Source organism: Chrysemys picta, chromosome 2 (assembly GCF_011386835.1).
Source record: "Chrysemys picta bellii isolate R12L10 chromosome 2, ASM1138683v2, whole genome shotgun sequence".
In the NCBI taxonomy this organism is placed as follows: domain Eukaryota; kingdom Metazoa; phylum Chordata; order Testudines; family Emydidae; genus Chrysemys; species Chrysemys picta.
In genome coordinates, this window is record NC_088792.1 from 230,662,283 (window position 1) to 230,687,958 (window position 25,676).

General features: G+C 43.2%; 1 protein-coding gene across 36 annotated transcripts in view; it reads left to right on the top strand.

Moving 5' to 3' along the window:
- SGK3 (serum/glucocorticoid regulated kinase family member 3) overlaps nt 1-25,676 on the top strand; it is an 84,199-nt gene that overhangs the window by 26,622 nt on the left and 31,901 nt on the right. For 5 of the 36 annotated variants that reach the window (XM_065585676.1, XM_024109457.3, XM_005288074.5 and 2 more), the window contains exons 2-3: nt 15,006-15,100; nt 21,348-21,556. The exons of 1 other annotated variant lie outside the window; for it this stretch is intronic. In XM_065585676.1, the coding sequence (XP_065441748.1) occupies nt 21,479-21,556 (78 nt within the window). In that variant the 5' untranslated portion in view covers nt 15,006-15,100; nt 21,348-21,478. 30 more of the 36 variants (XM_065585693.1, XM_005288078.5, XM_024109466.3 and 27 more) reach the window with 26 other exon arrangements.

Genomic DNA, 25,676 nt, shown 5'->3' on the forward strand with positions numbered 1-25,676 from the left:
TTTGATTGCAGTATGTGGTACTTACCGAGGTGCTGGGGGGGGAGGGAGGGAGGGATATAAGGGCTACAATTCATGGGTTAATCTGTGTTCTTTCTAGCTAGTGAAAACCAGCAGGGAAGTTTTGGGGGGCATAACTGGTGCCTTCCTGAGGAATGTCAAGTTAACTTGTTCTGAAGAAACAGTGGTTATAGACCATGGCTCAAACAACTTATTGACTGAGACAGTCTCTCCAAATGGCTTGAAGCTACTTCTTTTAGTGTGGCATTTTGAGATGGCCGTTTCCAAACAAAGTCCTCAAGGCTCTTTGATTTCAGTGAACTTAAGCATAGATCTGTCTGGTACAGAAACTGCACTAGTGGTGGTGGAGGTGTGCCTCCTGTGGAAAATGGATGGAGAACAGGTGTTTATGTAAATTCTTTTATACCCATCAACAGCTTCTGACTTGCAACTCCATAGGACGATATTGCTGTACTTGAAGACCCTATGTGAGGGCCATGGGTCTTGGGCCATGGTCCACAGGGCTCTTCAGAGCCAGTCTCTTCTGACCCACCACCAAGTGCCAGAACTAGAAACTCCAGTCCTGGGATCTGATTGGCAAAACTATGGGAATCCTGATTGATTCCCAGCTTTTATTTAAACCAAGCAGAGGAACAGGAAGTAGTCAATGCAACTGGGTTTTCCCCTGCTTAGGACTCTACTCTCTGTGCTGCCTATTCCTGCTGCCTGACTCTGACATCATGGTAACCTGCTTCTGTCTGCCTCTTGACTCTGTCTGCCTTCTGACCTCTGGGTATCCAGACCTGGCCTGTTCCCTGGCTCCCAACTCCCACTCCGACCACTAGGCCAGACACCCACGTCCTGGTCCTAACACCTTAACAATATTATTCTGCGTGCCCTGATCTATTATTTTGGGGGAGTTCCCAAAGGGAGTAATATTGGGCAATTGATCTACTTTGAGATTTCTCTCAAGCAGAGTTCTAACTGCTTCACTGTGTACATACACAGTTTGGGATACCTTCAGCATGTGAAACACAGAGCTTTTGTGTTTTCCATCTTTTCTGATCCTACTAATATTTGGAGTGGCTTATGCATAGACTGGGCACAGATTTGGGATAGCCAGTTGAAGCCCAACCCAGACAAGACTATGGGGACTTATAGGAGGCACTCAAGAAGAAATGTTGGTGACCTATTTGCACCATTAGTTTGTGGGGTTTGTTTGTTCCTGTACTATCTGGGGGTTTGTTGGATTCCCCACTTGTTCTTAGATGTCCATGTATCAGTGGTTGCCAAGTGGTGGGGGTTTTTATCTGTGATTTGAGAAAAGGGTTATGCTCTTTCTCTTCAGATGCAGACTTCACCCATGCCTTTGTCACCAGGAGGATAGATTACGCAACATTTATACTCTACCTGGGAATGTGCTTTCAAACAAGTCAGAAATTGCAGCTAGCATGGGATGCACAACCTTGTTTGTTTAGTCCTGTTACCAAGATGATCTAGCACAATGCTGAATAAACTATAATGGCTACCAGCTGCTTTCCAAGTAAAGTTTTTAAGATGTCAGCCCTAAATAAGAACATAAGAACGGCCGTACTGGGTCAGACCAAAGGTCCATCTAGCCCAGTATCCTGTCTACCAACAGTGGCCAATGCCAGATGCCCCAGAGGGAGTGAACCTAACATGTAATGATCAAGTGATCTTTCTCCTGCCATCCATCTCCACCCTCTGACAAACAGAGGCTAGGGACACCATTCCTTACCCATTGTTGCTAATAGCCATTAATGGACTTAACCTCCATGAATTTATCCAGTTCTCTTTTAAACGCTGTTATAGTCCTAGCCTTCACAACCTCCTCAGGTAAGGAGTTCCACAAATTGACTGTGTGCTGTGTGAAGAAGAACTTCCTTTTATTTGTTTTAAACGTGCTGCCTATTAATTTCATTTGATGGCCCCTAGTTCTTGTATTATGGGAATAAGTAAATAACTTTTCCTTATCTACTTTCTCCACATCATTCATAATTTTATATACCTCTATCCTATTCCCCCCTTAGTCTCCTCTTTTCCAAGCTGAAAAGTCCTAGCCTCTTTAATCTCTCCTCATATGGGACCCTTTCCAAACCCCTAATCATTTTAGTTGCCTTTCTCTGAACCTTTTCTAGTGCCAGTATATCTTTTTTTGAGATGAGGAGACCACATCTGTACGTAGTATTCAAGATGTGGGAGTACCATCGATTTATATAAGGGCAATAATATATTCTCCGTCTTATTCTCTATCCCCTTTTTATTGATTCTTAACATCCTGTTTGCTTTTTTGACCGCCTCTGCACACTGCATAGACATCTTCAGAGAACTATCCATGATGACTCCAAGATTTTTTTCCTGATTCGTTGTAGCTAAATTAGCCCCCATCATATTGTATGTATAGTTGGGGTTATTTTTTGCAATGTGCATTACTTTACATTTATCCACATTAAATTTCATTTGCCATTTTGTTGGCTTACTCAGAAAGAAGCTGGTAAATAGGGTATTTCGAGAGGGCCAGAATACTCGCTTCTCATCTTGGTTAATCAGGGCCCTGATTGGTAAGACAAGACTCCCCTGTCTTTCTAGGTTTTTCTGGGGAAGAGCTGGGGTTGGAGACTGAGTCAGTGTGGGAAAGGATAGAATAATATGCTGTTTAAGGGGCTGGAGTGATCTTTGAAAGTCTGTTCTTTTAAGGTGTAACTTGATTTTTTGAGGGGTGGGGTAAATTAATAATTGTGAAACATACTTAGAACGTAGGATAGGTACATCTGCAAAATTCAAAGAAATTTAGAAGCCCTTTGTATCCCATATGTGATGTATCTATAAAACATACTTACACTGAAGATGAGGGTTAACAGGAAAGCTATTGTGCCAAGCATTGAAAGTAACTAACAGATGGGATAATGATTTTGAGACTTCTGGTCATTCAGCCCAAAAAGCAGTGTTCATCCATATAAACTAAAAAATTCAGTTTACACATGTGGGATTTTTTGGTGGTTCTTGTGGTGGTGTTTTTTTTTGTCAATATCATAAAATATTAGAAAACATATAGGGAATAATTCTTCATTGAGATGGGGTGGATTATGTCCTAAATCCTCTGCATCCCAAATTTCTGTTTCTAGGATACTCTTAAAAATATATTGCTGTCTTTTAGTTCCTCACTGCTGCTCATTTTGATTTTAGCTCAGCCAATAGCAGCAGCCATTTGGGACATATTTAAGAACATTGTCAATAAACATTGTTTTTCCTTCACATTTACTTTGAACAATTACTTCTCACTCTTGCTGGGGTTGGAGACATATCCTGGAAGTATTTTCATTTTTTTTCTTGTGTACTGATTTTCATTCTAGCAAAGTATAAAATAAGGCAAAAACTTGAAAATGGGGCGGTATCCCATAATAGTAAGAATATTTTTAATATATTGTAGAGGGTTCATGGGTGAGGGCAGGGATAGCTCAGTGGTTTGAGCATTGGCCTGCTAAACCCAGGGTTGTGAGTTCAATCCTTGAAGGGGCCATTTAGGGAACTGGGGTAAAAATTTGTCTGGGGATTGGTCCTGCTTTGAGCAGGGGCTTGGACTAGATGACCTCCTAAGGTCCCTTCCAACCCTAATCTTCTATGATAATATACTCCAGTCATTGTTGGTGTATATTAGAGTATCTATCTATCCAGCACACACAGACTTTGAGTGAGTCACAGTGGACAAAAGACAAATGTGAATGCTTAAATGTGTAATCCACATTTAAAAGGCAAGTTCAATTTTACATATGTCTTGATCTGTTACACAATCTACAATAAAATATCCTGACTAGACTAAAGTCATAGTGCTCCCTCTAAAAGCTTGTTGAATAATGTCCATAAGTTTAAAAATAAAAAAATTAACTGTACAATTCCCAGGAGTGTTGCTGCACAGCATCCTACAATAGATAGCTAAATATTCTACGTAATTCACTTTGGGCAAATTTAAATGTAAAGACATGCAAAATGCCAACACTAAGCTGTCTAGCAAATAAGCATAGTTTGAGCATAATGAGAAAGGGTCTACTTAAAATTAGATTGATCCTGCCCTATCTGAGTAGTGAGTAGTTGTGGTGTAAGCTGCGCTAATTCAGAGTGTGGTTCTCCATGCCAGTGTGAGCCTTTGGTCCAAAAGGGCCCCCACTTAGGGTAACAAGTGAAGACCAACAATGGACCCCGTGGATAAGGGCCACGTTCTCCAACAGTAGTGAAGGTGGATAAGCCACAACGGTGCATGCGTGGAATGCATAGGGCAGAAGAACAACTAGATCTTCATTATGGTCATTCATGCCTTCAGGAACCAACATCATCTGGCAGAAGAGCTCCTGGGAAAGGGGATGGTGTCTCCCAAAATAAGACCCCTCTACATCTCTCCCTCTCCTCCCAGTTCCAAGGAGGCAGAGTAAAATGAAGGGGCAATCCACCATAATAGACCATGACAATAGCATCAGGGCTAATGCCCCTGCCATTAGGAAGAGGAGTGGCATGCTGAGCACTCATACAACAGGCACAACCCAAACTCCACTTAGGGAAGATGCAGCCTTGGTGACCCCAACTTTCTGGAAGTCCAAAACAGACCTTACAGGCGTGTTCTGTGTCATCGCATGGAATGTGTTAACACTGAATGGCACTGAGTACAGGATAGCTTTTGTCAAAGAACTCACCCAAGATCGTCATCACCGGTGTCAGAAGGCCCATCTGCCACAAAGTGATCAAGTTACCATGGAAGGAGTAACCTTCTTCCATTCCAGTGGTCCACTGTGATACTGATAGATTGGTCAACTTGGATATGCAACACCCCTTTTGAATGTATGTTCTTCAGCCATGTTGCCAGGATGGGGGACACACTCCAGCACACTGTTCTCAAATTCTCCATTGATGTGTAAAGGGGTGCATGTGCCCTGATTCAATGTGGCACTTCCTATGGGGCTGCCCTGCAGATTTGTGGCTTTTCAGGATTAAGCCAGATGTGAGAACTTCACTACACAATGCCTAGTGTGACGCCATCAACCGTGGTCACTCAAGCTGGCACAACAGTCCTCTGTAGACTATGCATTTTTGATTATATATATCTTGAAAGAGACGTTAGAGCCCGTTTTTTTTCATCCCTGCAGTTGGGGGAGCAAGTAGTTTCCAATCCTGTTCAACCCAGTGTCTTTTCTGCCCCTCCCCAGACCAATTGTGTTGTAGTACCAGCCTTCCCTGAGATGAGGCCCCTGTGCTGCAGGTCAGTCCCATGACCCTGTTTTTTGCTACCCAGTAATAATAAACTCCAAAAACTACTGACTAACTAGAAGAGCAGTGCTACTGAACTATTTTATGTCACATAACTCTGTCTAACCCAACTAAATTGGTTGGCAATTTCAAAGGTGTAACAAGTTTTTTTTAACTGACTTAAAGTCAGCAGTCATTTCTGGCAAAGGAACTTCTGTTCTTTTTATGCTATCATTCTAATTCTGGAGTACGTGTGGCACCTTAGAGACTAACAAATTTGTTAAATAAATATTTTTTTGTTAGTCTCGAAGGTGCCACAAGTACTCCTGTTCTTTTTGCAGATACAGACTAACACGGCTGCTACTCTGAAACCAATGATAGCACAGTTTGCGTAGGTATTCTTTATGAACATGTGACATGGAACAAAAACCTTGCCAGTTCAGAATAAATGAAAAGCAAACTGTTTCTAAGGAATAGAGTCAAGATACACAGTAATATCCACTTTAAAATAAACAGTGAAAAGAGGAAGGGGAAAAAAAGTTGTTCCATAACCGTTTACTACACTATTTCTAACAAAGGGCACAGAAAGCAGAGAAACTGATCTAGTGAGTTGATTTGTAGCTTTTGTGTGCATGCATTTACTTCAGTGTTTTGATTAACGTTTTGTATTTCAACAATGCCAGACTGTGTCTATGTTTTGGATGATTTTTGGATGACTGTCAATGAATGACAGCTTAGTGAAATACTATCAGCAGCCAGATTCAAAAACAGGATCTCACAAATTGACTTATTTGCTATGTACTCAATGATCAGACTGTACTGACTCCAGTTAAAGAAATATCATGTCTAGTCAGGTTAAATAAAGTTGGGTTAAAAACAAGGGATTTAAAAAAAACAAAAACAAAATCGGTCAATAGAAACATTTCTGAGCCTTTCTAAGTTCTGATGGAAACAGTTTTGACTGGCATTTAAATATTTCCCTGAAGTGTTTCTGGAACTCAGATATTGCATCATTCTGTCACACACACTAAACAGAAAATGAAACCGACTAGATCATTTTCACATCCAAGCCAGGTATAATGTAAAGAGTATACTCTTTTTATAATTTATAAAGGTAACATCTAATTTATTTAACAATCTAGGGTTAGTTTCCTCATCAGTATCCCTTTAGACTGACAAGGTGGGTGAGAGAAATCTTTTATTGGATCAAGTATTTTTGGGGAGAGACACATTAGAGCTACACAAAGCTTAGTTAGGTCTGGGTCCCTGGTGTCCCTTCAATCATTCATATTAATATTTACTGTTGGAAAGGGTATTTGCCTCTTAAGCTTTGACAATACAACTGTACCTACTTTAACTAAATTGGCTTAGAAACTATATTTAGACACATGTAGACTCTTATTTCAGTTTGTGGCTTAAGTCAATAATCAATGTAGTTAAATTAGTAACAATCCCTACAACTTTCTCATGGAGACAAGGCCTCATTCACTTACGTTGACTACAGGCATGGCTCAGTCCCTTCCTAATTCTTATGCCCATTATAGAAATTGTAATTTTTTCCCACTGGTTTTAGCCTGCTGTCTATTAACTTCATGCTCACCTGCATGTCTAGATCTAGCAAACCGAATAAATCAGAATAATAGCATTGCTAAAGTAAAGGTCTGCATTGACTCTGATTTCAAAGCAGACCTACCTTTTGGCCCAGATTCTGCATTCTAATATCCTTATTTATGAGTGAGACCTTGAGTTGAGTAGGACAATTTATGAAGTAAAGTGCAACTAATTTTGAGTAGGGTATTGGAACCTGACCCTTAATTTGGGAGGTATAAAAATAGGGTCTGAGCACATTGTCTACAGCCACACAGCTGCTTGTTTGGCAAGGAAGATGTAAAGGACAGGAAACATCTTGCCCTAAACTGGTGCCAGATTTGCACAAAACTCTCTGATCTTCCTGCATTAGTTCTTTATTTCTGCTGTTACAGAAGACTTTCATTTAAAGTAATTGATAGGATGGATGATTACCCTACCTGCTATCCTAGATGGTAAGTCACACACTTGTGTAGCTAAATGTGGGTTCGTATACAAAAGCCTGCAACGGGTTAAACTGAAAAAAGTAGTTTTCCATCCCTATTTTTAACCTAGTTGTCTTGGCATTCTAAATCATTAATTTTTTGCCTAACACCTGCTTTATGAGGATTATCACTTAGTAAAATGAGAGTGTCAGTTTAGTCTACAGGCCAGGGGGTAGGCAATCTATGGCACACGTGCCAAAGGCCGCATGTGAGCTGATTTTCAGTGGCACTCACACTGCCTGTGTCCTGGCCACCAGTCCAGGGGCCTCTGCATTTTAATTTAATTATAAATGAAGCTTCTTAAACATTTAAAAAAAACTTATTTATTTTACATATAAAAATAGTTTAGTTATATATTATAGACTTATAGAAAGAGACCCTCTAAAAACATTAAAATGTATTACTGGCCTGTGAAACCTTAAATTAGGGTGAATAAATGAAGACTGGCACACCACTTCTGAAAGGTTACCAACCCCTGCTATAGGCTTGTCCCATCTCTTTTCCCTATAGCTACAGGACCTACGTTTATAGTTTCCTGCTTTTATGCGTGAATGCAACAGTGGCCTGCACTAGTGTTCCTATTCAGCCAAGCTGTCCTAAAGAGTACAGTTTCCTAGCAGAGCTTTTCTCCCTTTGCTCCACAACGTTGTGGGAACGCCCTGCTCGTGCTGCTCCTAAGCCACCTGCTCTGGAGCTAGAACAATTTGTAGCATAGCGTTCAAAGAGCTGCGCTAGTCCTGGCCTGGCTGGTATAAGCGGGGAGCAGTGTGCGCTGCAAGGTAAAAGCGAGAAGACGCCTGCGGGGAGAGCCTTTCGCTACAGCTGGCACTATAAGGGAAAGTATTGCCCCAGGGGAAACGAGTCACGGGGATGGAGTAGGCCCGGGGCCCATGCCTCGAGGTGGAGGAAAAATGCTACACTGCTGGGCTGGCGGAGGGGGGTGCCTGCTGGGGAAGCAGACGGGAAGAGCTCCAAGGGGCTGGGCTGGGCAGGCTGTGGGTGGGGTAGGTCTGCCCCGCACACCGGGGAGCGGGCAGCTCCCAGTCCTAGCCGAGCCAAGCCTGCGCTCTGTGCCCTGCAGAGGGCGGCTGGGCGTCCCTTCTCTTCCCCCACAGCTCTGCCGGCGCGGCGCCACCCAGCTCTCCACCTGGCGGGGCCACCTGGCGCCGCAGGCCCGGATTGGCGGGCTCGCGGTATGTGGGCCGGGAAAGCGGCGGGCTGCTGGGTGCTGCGCTGCCTCCCCGAGGGCCGGGCCCCGCGGGGGAGCCAGGTGCGTGGGGAAGCGCTGGCCTGGCCTGGCCTCGACGCTGTTGCGCCCGGTCGCCCATCCTGCCGCCGCCCAGGGGCGGAGAGGGCGTTAACTCCATCCCTGCCCAGCGCTGTAGTGGCCCGACGGGCTGGCAGCAGCTTGCGCCTGTCCCAGCAGATGCTGCACAGGATGGGGTTCAGCCGGCAGTGGGGACAGCGGCGGGGAGCTGTGGTGGCCAGTTTTTCTTCTTCTCGTTAAAACACCACTAATGCGCCTCCGTCTCCGCTCCCTCCGCGGGCGGACAGGCTGGCGATGCATGGCTCGCAATCCGAGTCCGTGTGTCTCGCAGGTGTGTTGGGTTCCGTGGTGCCGGCCGGCCGGGGCGCTCCTCCCGCGCTGGGTTTGCACTGGCTTCACGCTCTCGTTTGCGGGTGCGGTGGTGCGCGTTGAGCGCCAGTCAGCTGTCTGGCTTGCCTGTGGTCACAGACACATCTGCAGTTGCGGAGGCTCTTAACTACGGTTTCTGATCTGCTGTCCCCAGTGGGCGGTGTCTTGTCTCGTTAGGGTTTGGTCCAAGGTCTTGAAAGGTCTGACTCTGGATAGGGGCTTTTTGCATCTTGAGGTTAGTATTGTTGAGTCTTGGGACGGATTCTATGTAGGAGTGGGTGGTGCTTTTCATTGGGCTCTCGTTCTGGTCCTCTAGTGTCCTGTGATATAGGGAGTGTGAGCTGCTCTGGCTGAGAGAGCACTAACAGCTCAGGACTCTGTTGTGTGATGATCAGAAAGGGGACTGTTCCTCTTATTGCCCTGCAATCGTTGTTGGAAGAGTTCCAGTGTGTGTACACAACTTGCTTACAGAGCTCTCCAGATGGGCATGCCTAGGGAGAGGAAGCTGAGCACTTTGTCTTGCAAGCGGTCAGGTGTCTGTGTCTTTGATACAGCTTTGGGACCAGGGTGCAAGAGAGAAGGGTTTTGGAGCCAGGTACTCTGTTTAGGTGCTGCTTTGGGGCTCCCAGGGTTAAGGGGGATGGAGGTAGAAGAGGAGCTCCCTTCCTAAAGCGAAGGAGACATTATTCAGAAAATACTTCAGTTTATCTAGACTTTTTTCCTATTAAGCAGATCAATGTCATTTCTTCACCTTGTAACAAGATGCAATGAATTTCCCAGCCCCTACTGCAAGGTGTTGAGGGCGGGAGTAGGACCTGGCATTGAGTACACTTCTCTTCTGTCAGAGTCCCTGGGATGGGGAAAAGGAGCAGCCACCTTCTGTGTGATGGTATTAGGGTGACCAGACAGCAAGTGTAAAAAAATCGGGACAGGGTGTGGGGGGTAATAGGAGCCTATATAAGAAAAAGCCCCAAATATCGGGACTGTCCCTATACAATCGGGACATCTGGTCACCCTAGATGGTATAAAACTCTATCTTCAGGAGATTTCTTGGTGTCTTGTACAAAATTGCTTATGGCTGTAAACTGCTCATTTTGTGGAAAAGTTGTAATTATGGGGGGAAACTAACAGTTGTACTGGAGTCAATGTGTTTGAACTCCATTAAGGCTCCTTCTAAAACAACAAATACTTTGCATCCTCCCCCCACCCCTTTATGGCATGATATGAATTTGGGTCTCCTGGGGGAATGTAATTTATGTTCATTAATACAAAATTGTAAGGTATTAGTATTTAAAGATTTGCTGCAGTGACACTAGAGTTTTTTTTTATTTATTTTCATACAGATGTTAGGGGAAGCTGGTCAATTCTCTTCCCTACACCATCCAAAAGATACCCTTCTATTCTCTGGTTCTGAACATGCCATAACTCAATATGGAATGTGGTTTGTCACTCACTTGTCTATTTTTGAGGTTTGTGTTATCGCTTGCTAAACTTATTACAACACACTATTTACCTATGTCTGCAGTTTCAAGACCTTTGTGCTTCTCCCAACAACCACCACACTCCTGGGAATTTCACAGATAAATCACTAGCTCCATTTTTCATGCAGTCATGTGTTTCATAGCTTTCAGTGAAGATACACTTAACATGATTATACACTGAGATACCTAAATTTGGATTTAGAGGGGCTGTTGTGTTATGCTGACTTTATATGTTTCATGTTTAAACTAAAAAAGCCATTTATCCGATAGACTAGAAGAACTCCAATGAAACTGTTCTGGTCTCATGAGTACCTAAACATAGATGTGTGTGTGTGTGTGTGTTGTTTTGTTTTTTTAAATAGTGCTCACCAGAACATTAATCTGATCTTTCAGGTGACTGCTTATTTACTACTCTAAATGAGAGAATTTAATAAAATACATCTTAAAAGCTTGTAACAGGAGTTAATAAAAACAAGAAAATTCAAATTTAGAGGAGATCACATAATTCCCTGTAACTATTTTCTTGAAGATCCTTTTGGAACTAAAGAAGGAATACCATTAACTTTTTAACTGGAACTTTTTTTGTAGGCTTATTACAATCTTCATATTTTCAGTATTTTTATATTAACTTTTTGTGGCTGCATGTTTGTAGTGATTTTCAAAATTGGCTTTTGTATTACTTTAAAAAAAGAATGCAATATGGAAGACTTGTTAGATCAGTTTTTTTTTAAGCTTAATTTGTATGCAGCAGTAAAGGATTGCTATTTTTATTTCTTTGATACTCTCTTTAAAGCTGTATAAATTACCTCAGCTATATCCTGCTTGATGGTAGCCTTAATGTGTGGTGTCTAATTGATGCTTAGCTTCCATAAGCACCTTTCACTATAAATCACAACCGTGCCACATTAGAAATTGTGACACCAACTTGTATTGTAGGCATAGATTGATGCTTTCTATATCCTTAGATTTTTTTTTTTTTAAAGACATCTATTGTGACCTTATTCTCTGAGGAAAGACTGTTGAGTCACCATTTCCCTGTAGACATTTGGATCAGTGCAGAGTGGGTGTAAAACACTATCATTCTGAGTTTGGTAATACTTTGCACTGGTGTGACTACCCAAAGGGTTGGGTATGGGTGAATTGGGCCCACAGTATTGTGTTGCTGTAAGTTTCTTAATGCTCTTCTTGGTTTGCCTTCAAATCTGTTCTACTTAACTATGTTACATTCTTGGAATTTTGTTATAGCTGTATCGGTCCCAGGATATTAGAGTTACAAGGTGGGTGAGGTAATATCTTTTGGGCCAACTTCTATTGGATAGAGAGACAAGCTTTCTCAAATATATTACCTCACCCCTTGTCACTGTTGGAATTTGGCAGTATTAACTGTTCCATTGACTTCTGGAGAATTAGGGATATCTAAATTTGAAGAGTCTGCTTAGATTTGATGCTGCATATCCTATCAGCTTTTTGTTCTGGAGACGTTCCATTTTCTAGATCTCTTACCCTGTTGGTTATGAAATTTTGGTGTATACTTTTATAGAGCTCTTTACAAATATTGCAACACCCTCCTTAAATATGTCAGTATTCTCAATGGTCTAGGAGGTATACCTGGTTCTGCCTCAGCACTAAACTAGATGACCTGACTTCTCTTCCAGCCCTACATTTCTATGATTTTAAAGATGGGAACTGGAGACAAAGTAGTAAAGTGACTTGTCCAAATACACACACACACACAGCCAGTAACCCAGCCAGAATTGGAGTTTACGATGATCTGACTCCCACTCCCATATTCATTACGCTAGACTATCCTGCCTCTCCAAATTATGTGACTGGATGTATGTTAATGGAGTCAAAAAGGGGATAACAACCCTCTGGTCGATGTTTACAGAAGCCTGACTGCCTGCTGAAGCAAAATTGGACTCCCTACAAGTGGTTGAAGCAAAGGAAGTGGGATAGGCTTTATCGTAAGATCTGTCAGAAGCCGCTCAAGGCACTATGGCCAAAACTTTAAATCCATATTTATGAGCTTGTCCTTAGGCACCCAAATTTTGAAAATTTTTGCCTAAATTAATTGGAGCTGCTACACAGGAAGGTTGAGGAAGCAATCCAGAAAACATAAGTGTTGGCCTATGACCAGTGCAAGTGGACTTTACTGCCTGTAGTTCATCACTGAGACTAATGCATTTACAGTTGTTGTATCCCTTCGTCCAGATTCTCTGGATATGGCTAGAGATTAATCATTAAGGACTAAATATGGGTAAATAAGTCTTCACTAACAATTCTAGAGGGCTGCTCTTAAGGCAGATCTAGGAGCTTGCTGAATACATGCTCAGTTGTTAGTAATGATCCACACTACAGTAGGGTTACCATATTTAGTGCCTCCAAAAGGAGGACACTTTAAAGGGGCCCCAGCCCCGCCCCCAGCCCCGCCCCAACCCCGCCCCCTCCCCAAAGTCTCCGCCCCCTCCCCTGCTTCCCGCAAACATTTGAGTCGCGGGAAGCCTGAAGCAGGTAAGGGGGTGTGTGTGTGTGAGGGGGGGTGTGTGTGTGTGTGTGTGTGAGGGGGAGGAGGCGCGGCCCACCCCCGGCACCGCAGGTCCCCAGCCCGTCCCCCGAGCCCCCGGCCCGGCACCGCCGGCCGAGCTCCCGGCCCGGCACCCGGCCCCCCCGAGCACCGCCGGCACCCGGCCCGGCACCCGGCACCCGAGCCGCCGGCCAAGCCCCCCGGCCCGGCACCGGGCCCCCCCGAGCACCGCCGGCACCCGGCCCGGCACCCGAGCCGCCGGCCGAGCCCCCCGGCCCGGTCCGGCACCGGGCCCCCCCAGCACCGCCGGCCGAGCCCCCGGCCCCCCCCCCGAGCACCGCCGGCCGAGCCGCCCGGCCCCGGGCCCCGCCCCCCGAGCACCGCCGGCCGAGCCGCCCGGCCCCGGGCCCCCCCCCCCCGAGCACCGCCGGCCGAGCCGCCCGGCCCCGGGCCCCCCCCCCCCGAGCACCGCCGGCCGAGCCGCCCGGCCCCGGCCCCCCCCCCCCGAGCACCGCCGGCCGAGCCGCCCGGCCCCGGCCCCCCCCCCGAGCACCGCCGGCCGAGCCGCCCGGCCCCGGCCCCCCCCCCGAGCACCGCCGGCCGAGCCGCCCGGCCCCGGCCCCCCCCCCCCGAGCACCGCCGGCCGAGCCGCCCGGCCCCGGCCCCCCCCCCCGAGCACCGCCGGCCGAGCCCCCGGCCCGGCACCCGAGCCGCCGGCCGAGCCGCCCGGCCCCAGGCCCCCCCGAGCACCGCCGGCCGAGCCCCCGGCCCGGCACCGCCGGCCAGGCCCCCGAGCCCCCGGCCAGATGTCCGATTTTCCCGGACATGTCCGGCTTTTTGGGATTTCCCCCCGGACGGGGATTTGGAGTCCAAAAAGCCGGACATGTCCGGGAAAATCCGGACGTATGGTAACCCTACACTACAGTCATTCAACAGTGGTGGAGCCTATAGTTCTTCGCATTCTGTCTTGCAATAAACAAGAATCCTGACAGATCCAACCTGAGATACAAATGTTGAAATTTCACATGTAACAGTTAGTGGTTGTCCCAGGACAGATAAAATAAGTGTTGCTGTCCTAGGGGAGGCATACTTTTCAGTGGGATTATAAGTAGAAAATGTCTCCCTTATTCTTTCTACCCAGTGAAACTGAGGTAGGGGATGCAAAGTAGGCAATTATCCCCTATTCCTGTTCCTCTTCATTCTTCTTTAACTTTTCTCACTCACCTCTGTCCTCTTCCTTTCTCCTAGAGAGAATAACAAAAGAGTTACATTTCACCTTGACCAGATTATTGCAGAGTAACAGGTGGTGGGTGGGGTGGGGGGGTTGTTTTTACTGCAGCAGCTTACAGGTTAAGGGGTGGAGGAGGAACACAATTCACACTCTTTTTTCCCAGTTTGACAGCAGTTTGTCTTCAGTTTTATCATTTTGCAGAAGGCCAATGTTGCACTTCCTGTCTTATGAACTAGCATTGCTTTCATCATCTCTTATCTGAAGGAGCTCCAAGTGCAAGCTGTTCCCTAGGGTATTTACCACTAATGGGAGCAGAACTGAAATGGCAACCAGCAGGAATGCGTGAAGAGCTGAGGAGGGGTGGGCCCGGGCATGTAGGGAAGTGCTCTGCACTCTCCTTTGCTAGACAGATTTTTGTAAACATCAGCAGGAGAGTTGAAAACACTCTTTAAAACTTACAAAAAGGTCCATAAAATGAAAATGCACATGGTATTAAAGAGTGGTCTGTTTGAAACCTGAATTATTTTGAAGTTAGTCATTCAACAAATCCAAGCGGACTTGGGTCCCTTTTGAAATTCAGGTAGCTTTGTTAGGGTTTAGGCTAGCGATGGATAAATTTAATATACTTTTTAAGTCTCATGATCCTCTGACAGTCCCTGTCTCTCTTCTTTCTGTGATTATCCTATCTTGATGTACTGAAACTGATACTATGGCCTAATTTAAAGAGAGAACATTAAACCTATTTTTAACTCTTAACCATGACAAATAATTGAAATATCTCCTATTTATCCAGCATTATTTCTTGCAGGTCCCTCCTGCACCAGAATCCGTCTCAGCTGGAGCTTGCCAGATTTCACTTGTGACCCAGCCCTGGATTTAGACCTAGCTTTCCAGAGGTGAAAGGTTAGTGTAGCCACCAAATGTCTTTCTCCTTGTGGTCATTTGTTTATATTGCCTCTTAAAAGGTACATGCCAGATTCTTTTCCTGCTGACTCTTTTCCAAATACATTTTGAAAATTTTTGCAAATACATTTGGAAAAGTCCTCTTATTTTCACCTGCCTTCCCACTCCTTTTGCCCGCTCCACCTCCCTGTCTGCTTCCTCCTATTGCTCAAAGTGCTGAAAGGAAGATGGTACCCTTCCTTTACAGTGTGGGAACACCAGCAGCATTGTTGTCAGTGGAGCTTTGGGCATGCTGCTTGGTTATTAATTTCAGTGCTACAGCCAGCATGGAAAGTACACATAAACTGTCTAGTCTAGTTTTAGCTTTTGAGGGACAGGGACATTTTTCTTGCAGTGTGTCTGTACAGCATCCTGCACAATGGGACTGGGATCCTGATTGGGCCCTCTGGGTGCTGTTGTAAGTTAAAATAGTTAGACTAAAATGTTTCTCTCTTAGTTGCATCTGAAGAAGTGAGGTTCTTACCCACGAAAGCTTATGCTCCCAGTACTTCTGTTAGTCTCAAAGGTGCCACAGGACCCTCTGTTGCTCTCTCTTATTAGATACAAAACTTGAGAGGTCTTTCATAGTACAGTTTGGGTCCAAGTTTCCAATCACCAAGGAAAAGTATTAGAATAGGAGGGGGCTGGCTTTCACCCACTTTTTATTTACAGGGCTTTTTGGGGGTGCTTAGAATATCACCCATGAGGGGAATTGTCCATGGTGAAGGATTAAAGTCAGCAGGAGGGTCATTGGGAAGGGGGCATTGGTGACACTTTTTTAATTCCTCTCTCCAAAAGTGCAAGCAGCTAGCCATGGTTGACAAGTGGTTAGGACCTTGCTTATGCAACCATATTTGGACATTAAAACTTCACTAGTTACTATCCTCTCACAAATCTTCCAGTTTTAAGGAAGTTTATCAAGAAGGTCGAGATGAGCCAACTTCAGCGGTAGATTGAAAAGACTTCTTGGATTCCTGTCGGTCAGGATTCAGATCCTAATATGGAATTGAAATTGTGTGGATGTACTGATAGTGATCCATCTTGCTCAGTTTTTATAATAGGTCACTTGAGGAGATTTTCAAATATATTGTACTGCAATGTTGTATATGTATGGGGATAGTCAGATGTGTGTCTGCTTTTTGTAACAGCCATGTTCTATTCTCCTGGCATTCACAGTTCCTGAGAGAGACAGGGATCTGGATAAAATTGAAATGTCTATATCAGGGGTCAGCAACCTTTCAGAAGTGGTGTGCCGAGTCTTCATTTATTCACTCTAATTTAAGGTTTTGCATGCCAGTAATACAGTTAGACCTTCTAAAAATGTTACTTTCTATAAGTCTATAATACATAACTAAACTATTGTTGTATGTACAGTAAATAAGGTTTTTAAAATGTTTAAGAAGCTTAATTTAAAATTCAGTTAAAATGCAAAGCCCCCTGGACGAGTGGCCAGGACCCGGGCAGTGTGAGTGCCACTGAAAATCAGCTCGCATGCTGCCTTCGGCACGCGTGCCATAGGTTGCCTACCCCTGGGCTATATAGTTAACCCAGAAAAGAACGAAAGGCATGCTTTTTGGTAAAAGACAACGGTAGTGGACAAACGGGTGTCTCAGTGTGCATTCTTGCGTTTTGTCAGAATGATTAATGGATCGGTTGCTGCTCTTGTGACAGATCTAGGTATTTGCTTTTGATGTTTTTTCATCTAAAACTGCAAAGGAGGCTGCCCCATTCTTTTCTAATGCAAACCTCACAACAGAGAGCTGTGCAAATAACTGACTATTTTCATTTCACTGGCAGTTCCTAAAATTTTTTTTTTTTTTTTTAAGTTCAGGTTGTTTAATCAAACTTTTTGGGGATTTTCAGCAGGGAAAAAACAGAGTAATTTTCATTCAGGTCAAACTAAACTTTATTTCAGTTTTGGGCATTTAACCTTGTTTTGTTTTAGCAAAGAAAATGAAGGGCTAGATTCACAAAACAGGGAGCGGGAGGGAGTGCCATCACCTATAACCTTTATCCTGGAGCACTTACCCGAGATATTGAAGGCCTGGGTTTGAATCCTTGCTCTGACCATCAGGCTATAGGGCATTTATTCATGGATTGTTCTCAGTCTCTCCTTTTGAAGCTGTTCCTCTATGTATAAATTAATTAAATTGTCACTGGAGCAGGGATTGGAACCTAGATGTTCCCCCTCCCAAAGGGGAGTCCTAAACAGAGGGCTGTAAGTCATATTCTCGGTCTCTGGTCCAATGACTCTTCCGCTATTTTATACAAAGTGAAACAGCTTCAACAGAAGAAACTCTGAGATTTCCCCCACGTTGGAATACACTGTAGGCTGGTGGTTAGGGCAATCACCTACAAAGTGAGAACCTGGGTTCAAGTCCCTGCACCAGAAGGGATTTAAACCTGGGTCTCCCAGTCCCTTAACCACTGGGCTAAAGTTTTATAAGGGGGAACTGCCACTTCCTCTAAACTTTTTTTTCTTTTTTCATTTAAACCAAAACAGTTTGCTGAAATCAACACTAGTTCACAAAACATTCAGTCAACTCAAATCTGTATTTTTCGGTGAAAAATGTTCTGTGGAAAAGCTTTGCCCATCTGTGTGCAAATGTCTTCTGCACCTTTCTCCCTTCCAGCCTTTGGGAGCTTCAGTTGATGCTGAATGTCTCTTGGCTGCTGTGAGTTGCCAGGTGTGGATTCCTATGTACACTTGGGTGCAATTCAAGGTGTATGATCTGGTTGTCAGACTTTTGTCTTTTCCCTCTACCTGTCATGGGAGTTGAGGCCAGCAGGAAGGCACTTGTTTCTAATAGGGGAGCACTCTATTAGCAGTGGTAGAGCTTTCTCAGCTCCTATTTAAAATTCACTCCTCTCTGGTGGTCTGCCTGAGTCTACAAAAGCTTTAAAGGCACACTGCAATGCTTGTCTGGTATGATTGTGTTTTGTCTTTTTTAATGAGTGATACATCTAACCTGTGATCCTTATTGAATTACCTAGTTGCCATGGTGCTAGGCACTGTTGAAATTAGCAAATAAACCTGCTGATCTGCAGTGTTGTAGGGGTGGAGGAATCAAGAAAAATTGAAAAACCTTTTGAAATGAAGTTCTTATGTATGTTACAGTTGAGGAGTTACCATGATAGTTGAGTGCTGCTGGTGAATAGAAACTGCATGAAGGCTTTCAACTTCTGGAGTTTCATAGGCAAGCTGCAATTGCTCTTTCCAATTTTACCACCTAATTTTAATGTTGTTTTGCAACGCTATTGTAAGTGTAATCTCCTCAGGGAAACAAACGCAAGCTGCATCATGCAAAGCTTCAAGCAACTTGCAGTATAAATATTTTTATTGTTTGCTGTTCTTTGAAGTCTTCAATAGCTGCTCATTCTTTTCTACCAGATCAATGAGTAAATTCATCCTGTATCAAACTTGGTGACTCTTCTCTTGGACTTTCTACATTTGAGAATGAGCTATATATCAAATCTGTGCAGTACTGCTCTCTGGACTATGACTTCTTATAATCCATGCCTTTTCTTCAGTAGTACTGCAACTCTTAGTGTCCTGTCATTCTGCTATGGCTTTGAAATCTAAAGAATGTGAGAGGGATGGCCTGTATCTTTACCTTACATGCCCTAAGTGGAATTGACATGAGGGTGAATGCAAAAATTCCAGGAACATTGTAGGATTAGACACAGTGTCCATTTGTGAGAGGTTGACAGTGCTCAGAGGATGGTGTTAATGAGGGAAGGAAAGACAGAAAAAGCTTGCTGTTCTAATATGCGACGTGATGGCCAGGAAAATAAGTAAGTAAACAATATGAGAAAAATGCAGTATATGTGTAACTACTAGCTCCATAAATGGGCATAAATGTTTTGTAAATCATATACCTAGTATAAAACATGACTGAAAATATTATACCACTTTGATTGACTTTAGGGGCCTTCTGTACCAAATAATACATATTTGGGGTAATGGGGAAGGACTGCAGTATAATATTTAACTGCAACATTTTTAGTTTATTTTTTAAACTAGCTGTGGGGAGTAAGGGAGCACACTTCTTACAGGTTACGCACCCAAATATAATTTTATAAAAGTAATTATGGTTTACAGTATAACACGGCTTTTTAACAGTGGCTCATCAAAGGTACACGTGGCTGATTTGGTGTGTAGAAGATAATGTAATTCGAATATGTAACTTATTAACATCTCTGAATTAAACTTGGAAACTATTACTCTGATGTGAGTTTACCAGTAAGTATGGGAAAGTCAAACATTAAGGCAAATGGGAGTCAAATTTTTAAAACAAAATTTGACTGAATATATGGCTGCTTAGTGAATGATCTTGATTTCACTGTGATTATAGCTGTTTCTGCATTTTTAATAATTTCACCATGTTAATATTTCTTTTATTTAATTGTAAATTATAATTAATGATCAAGTTCCTCAAATCTGAGGAGAAACTAGAGGAGATTTGGAAGAGATCAAGATGATTGGATTTTGAGCATAAGAAGAAAACCAGAATCATCTAAGATTTATTAGCTCAATATTAAAAAAACAAATCTCTTCAATTGGATACCAGGGGCTTTGTCAGTTCTGCCAACACAAACATGGGTGTCTCTGTAACAGCAGAATTGCATCAAATTATTTGGTGGGTTGTTGTGTTGTTTTTTTGTTTTTTTTAATTCTTGCCCTGAAATATGCAGCTCATATTCAACTTCCCTATTTTGAGAAAATGGCAGTTAAATTTTGAGCTTTTCACTCCCGAAAGCTTTCTCCCTGTCGAGTTAGATATGAAACAAGCTAGATATTTAATATTTTAGTGTTACCTTTTTTTAGGGTTGAACTGTATTTGGTTTAAAAACAAAACAAAAAAACTGAAATATCCATACATTCCTGAACAGGAGTTCTTTTGTTAAATTTGAGCATCTATTTATGGTCCTCTTGTGTGTTACTTAAAAGTTCATATTTGTATTGTGGCAACATTTAGAGGCCTCAGTTGGGGATTAGTTTCCTTTGTGCTAGACACACACACAACAACAAAAATTGTCCCTGCCCCAGAGATGGTGAGTGAAAGAGGACACCATTAACTTGAAATCTAAACTTCAGAAAACCAGTTAAATACTAACCTGGCCCCGGCCTATTTCAGTAGGTATACTTTTTCATTTTCTTGTCTTTTAAAATGTCCCCCTTCCCTATGGCTGTGTTGAAAGGCCTAAATGAAGAGAGGTTGACTAATAGTCTGTACAGGGGAAATGATGAAACTCTCTAGACAATGTGCTGTCAAAAGCACAAAGTAAGCAAAACTGGGGGAAGTCTCCTTAATCTGTGAGTTACTCAGGGCCGGCTCCAGGCACCAGCCCACCAACCTTGTGTTTGGGGCGGCACCTGGAGGGGGGCGGCGTGGCGCTCCGGCCCCCAGGGAGAGCGGGGCCACGGCCGGGCTCGCCGCCCTGCCCCCTGCGCTCTGGCTGCCGGGGGGAGAGCGGAGCCCCCGCCGGGGCTCGCCGCCCTCCTCCCGGGGCTCCAGCCGGCGGCTTTTTTGCCTGGGGCGGCAAAAAAGCCAGAGCTGGCCCTGGAGTTACTGTCGTCATATGCTTCACTTGTAACAAAAGACAGAAGTGACGTTTTAAAATTAACTCTGTCCCTTTAAACTTGATTTGAAAGATTTTTCTCATATGATCTTTCCTTAAATATACTGTGTGTGTTCTGACAGGTATGCAGTGCCTTGAGGTACAGACTTGAACATCTGAAGATATTTAGAAATAATCTTGAATAAATTATTTCTACCTCAATACAGCTCTTATGGCTGAGTAAAACTAACTTGACTCTTATGTTAATTATCTGCCTGTCGTCTTGTTGTCCCAAATTGTGCATTACATGCTGTGGCCCTGATCCTGCAAGCTAGTTTTTGCAGCGGGGCCTTGAACCCTTGCAGAGCCCCCTTTGAAGTCAATGGGGCTCTGTAAAGGGGCAAAGCCCACCAGCATGGAACATCTTGTAGGATCAGCGTTTGAGTGTCTGTTGCAGAGATGAGCAGTGTCTGTTGTCCCCACTGGCCAAAGGCCCCAATCAGGATCAGGCACTTTTGCACTATGTACTGTATACCTGCATAGGAAGTTATAATTCCTGCCCAGAGAAGGAGCTCACAGACTAATTCTAACCATGCAAATGAGCAATGTTTCTGTATTAATCTTACCTTTTTAATTACATTTTAAGGTTGCATGATGGAATTTAAATTTTCCCAAGAAAAGCTTCACATTTTGGATCAGTATCGCTGAGATTGTCTTCTGTTTGCTATACACTGAGTGGAGTCTCTTGACATAAACTTGGCCAAAGAGTACATAAAAATGGATCTCAAAGAAAGCTGCCCAAGTGTTAGCATTCCCAGCTCTGATGAACATAGAGAGAAGAAAAAGAGGTTTACTGTAAGTATGTTAGCATTTCTCTAGACAGACTACTTGTTACTTATGTGCTTTGTTTTGTACATTAGCACACATCTTAAATATTTGACTATTATTGTGCTCTCCACATACTGATGACAGAAATTAGTGTTTGCTCAAATGCAAATGATATGTACTGGACATAATGAACAAAATGCTTTACACAATGAATCTTCAAGCAGAATAGGATATTTATTCTAGAGTTTGTCACTTTTTGTAGATATAGTTCTGGTTTACAAATTCTTGATACCCCTTTAAACAAAACTGCAGATTTTTTTTTTCATATTTGGCATTTAGTGTATAAATGTGGGGGGAAATTTTTTTTGCCCTAGCATATCCGATCCAAATGTTGCCATATCTTTTCTGTGAAAAACATAAAATCCCAAAGAGTGAAGTGTACTTTAAAAAAAAAAAAAAAAAAAAAAAGGCGAGCTCCTGAGTATACACACTCTACATTTATTTTACATCTTTACAGTTTTTCTTAACGGTTTTTATACGTTTTTTAAAGGAAACTCATCACTTATTACACTCTCCCTCCCTCTCCCTCTCCCATATATTTTCTCTGACTCTTATGCCCTTGGAAGTTTCCCTCCCCTCATTTTGTTTCCTTTTGGCCTCCTGATAGACATATTTTGTACATCATGCAGCCTTTTTTTTTTTTTTTTAAATCTGGTGGCAGGCAGTACTTACTTGTTTTGTTTAATGGTGCAAAGAATCTTACTTGAAATAGGAAGTAAAGTGGTTTTGGGTGGTTTTGTCTTTGCTTCTATGTCTGTTAGGGTATAAAGAATGCATCCTAATGCTTTCTTTCAAAAATGTGATCCGATTCATTGCCCTGTTGTGCAATTTCCTCCTGAAACTGAGAGCTGCTGACTAGCTTGTTCTATGTTTCTAGAGAATTAGTAAATCCAAGGGTGTTTCACTGATGAAAACTAGTGCAAGGTTTATGTCTGTTTTCAGGCTACAGCAGAGTTATTCTTTTTATCTTCAGAAGGGAAAGAATATTACTTTATGTAGTCAATGTAAATATGCAAGTATATCAAAACAGAAGTAACTGTTTTGGGGGGAGTGGAGAAAAGAAAAAGGGTGTTTGGTTAACTTGCAGTTTGGGGGGGGTCGGTATGTGTTGGAAGTGTATTTCATGTGATTTTGTAGTTTGAAAGAAGTAGCTCTCTCAAAAGTCTGATCTTCCTATAACAAAATTAACACATTGTACTACCTAAATGTTAATTCTTTAGACTTGTCAGTGGTTGGACATTTGTCCTGAAATTTCTTGCTGTGGTAAGTTCACTAGTGACAGTCCCCAGAGTTTTAAGCACCAGGTCATGTAGAATTTTTTTTAGGCAGAAAATCAGCTGTAACCTAGAGACCTGTCTCCCTGGGCACTCCTACTTGTGGAGCTGCACCAACATTAGCAACAGTGGGGAAATTTTAGAGAGAAGAGGTGACAGTAGGCACAGTCTAGCCGGGTGAATGTTCCCTATGGAAGCATATTGCTCAGTTTTGCCCTCTTCCACTTTATATCCTGGAATAATTAGCAGCCTGACAAATTATACTTTTTCACAGCAAAGCTTGTGGGTTTGTCATGTATATTTTAGGATTTAATAACACTATCAGCCAAGAAGCGATGGGTGCAGTAAATTTCAATAGTAGACCTGCATCCTCCAGAGCATTTTTATGGCTATTATACTGCATTTATTTTCTCTCCTCTTGCAAACCCATATTGCAGTGACTCTCTGGAGCCCCTGGGCATTGCTCCTTGAGCCTGCAGGAGGGGATTACGAAAAGGAGAGACAGACACACATGAGGAAAGCATTATTGTAAAAACCATAAGGAAGATGTGGAAGATTCTTGCACTTAGATGTGTAACTTTTCTTGAACTGCTTGAACATCCAGCAGGTGAGAGGATAATGTCTCAAAGGCCTAAGCTTTAGGGATGCCACTCCATTCTATTCCCATTCACCCCACAGGAGTCGAACAGTGTAGTTGCCAGTAGTGGGGACAAAAGTGCATGTCTGCATAATATGGTAGGGGTGTCCTCCTCAGGTAAAAAGATGGTACCAGTTGGTAATGCTTAACACTAGGCTAAACTACCACATATTTGTAGTTTGAGTGTTTTGGCTTTTGTGGTAAGATACAGGAGTTGTTTCCTTAGTAGAGAAGGCAGGAGATGTCTTTTTAGAAGAAAAAGAAACAGCCTGCACTTGACTGGCTGATTTTGTGACTGCCAGAGGCCTCCACTGCAGGTCTGATGTCGGGGAGTAATCTAAAACAGGGTCCTTTATAGCTGAGGGTTGTTTCTTCTACCATGATTAATAATTCTTGCTAAGAGGTTTGACTTTTCATTTTAAAAGGGATGAAATCAGAAGCTGACTTGAACATTACAATGAGAACAGAGATCTGCATGTGCTCCATTTAAAAAATTAGGATTCATGGGAAGAGATCTGGACAATCCATTTGCCCAGCCATTAGTTTTGTGCTTAGCCATAGGAGGGTGGCCCTGTCTAGTGGCAGACACCAGCAAACAAAGGAAAAAGAATACTGTCCCTTTAAAACACCAGCCTCCCTGCTTTGGCCCCTTTATAGATGTGTAAATTAAGACTTGTCTCATCTTGGTTCCCCAGGTGGCTGAGCCTGATCAGGCTCACTTCAGCTGCAGGTAATCAAAGGAAAAGAGTAGTTCTAGCTGACATGGTTAAATCTGTCTGTTTCCCAGGTTAAATCTGCCACCACCCTAGCTTAATGCAGAAATTGCTGGCTCTGCTCTCTCTGTCCCTAATCTAGGGGAGGTAGGGAATAATCCTTCACGTAAATTTCATTGGATCTCCTGGTTACATCGTGGTCTGAGAGTCTCCTGACTTGATTCCCTTCCTGGGGTTGGCTGGCGCAACGAGCAGTCCTGGATTTGGGTAAAGCAGCCACTTTCTAGAGTCTTTCAGGCTACAACAGCAGCACCACATTTGGGAGGAGTGAGACTGGGTGTGACTTCCTTCTCTCTCAGAACTGTCTTGCAATTTTTCCTTCCTGTTTTTTCTGTTCCTTGGTGAGCCTAGATGGGGATCCTCCCTTTTCCAGCTGGCAGGCCAGCCAATTTCTCTGGGCTGGAGAAGGTGCTTTGCCTGGCTCCCTTGGAAAATAACTAACTCCTCCCTGCCTGACTTCCAGGGGAGTGTTTATAGCCTATTACACTAACTCATATGCTTTCATTAGTCATGGCAGTGTAAGCATGAATCCATAGATAATACTTCAGAAGAATAATCCTTAACTATAAATAGTAACTGTGGGTGCATCATCTCTCTTCTCCTCTTTGGGAGGTGTCTAATTCTGCTGTTGCGGTTTGAGCATGGTTGAAGCAGAATGGATGGTTATGTAAACCGGTTTAGAGTTTATGCCTTTCTGGAAACGTGAGTGGCAAACACTACTCTTTTTAAATAAATTCTTTGCTAGACTTGATTGTCAACTTTGTCCAATAATGATGCATCCTAAAAACACTTTTAGGCAGTCTAACTCCACAGATACTATCTGCAGAGGAGTTACTCTTACAGATAAGTGATTGCTTACATGTTGAATGTACAGCTTTCTCCCACTTGCCTATTTTCGTCAAGACATGCTACTCAACAAAAGCTTGGGTCAGGATGATCTTCAGTGACAACCATGTGCTTTTTTTGGGCTAACAGTACTATGAAGGCTTGCTTTCTTTGTATTTGCTTTTAAAACAAATGTATAGATTTAGCTTGTTTATATATTCTTAATTTATAAAGACCTGACTCAATTTCTGTAGAATGAGGCCGCTTTCATTCTTGCATCATTACATTGGACTTGAGGCTTTCCTCATTCTCCACCCGCCCACCACAAAGTGGACCTGTATCAGCGTTTTAGTATCTAGTAGCAAGATGCTTCTGCTGAATGTGTATTCATCTTATGGAGTTTATATAGTAGTTTTACTGATGTTTAAGGCTCCAGTTTAAAACAAAATGAGCATTTTGCAGCTTACAGAAAACAGGATTTGTTAATCTTGGATTAACGCTTATATGAAGTTGTAATAAACAAGTAGTTTAGTGAGAAATATGTTTGTGTGTGTGTACATACATGCACATATAAGCCC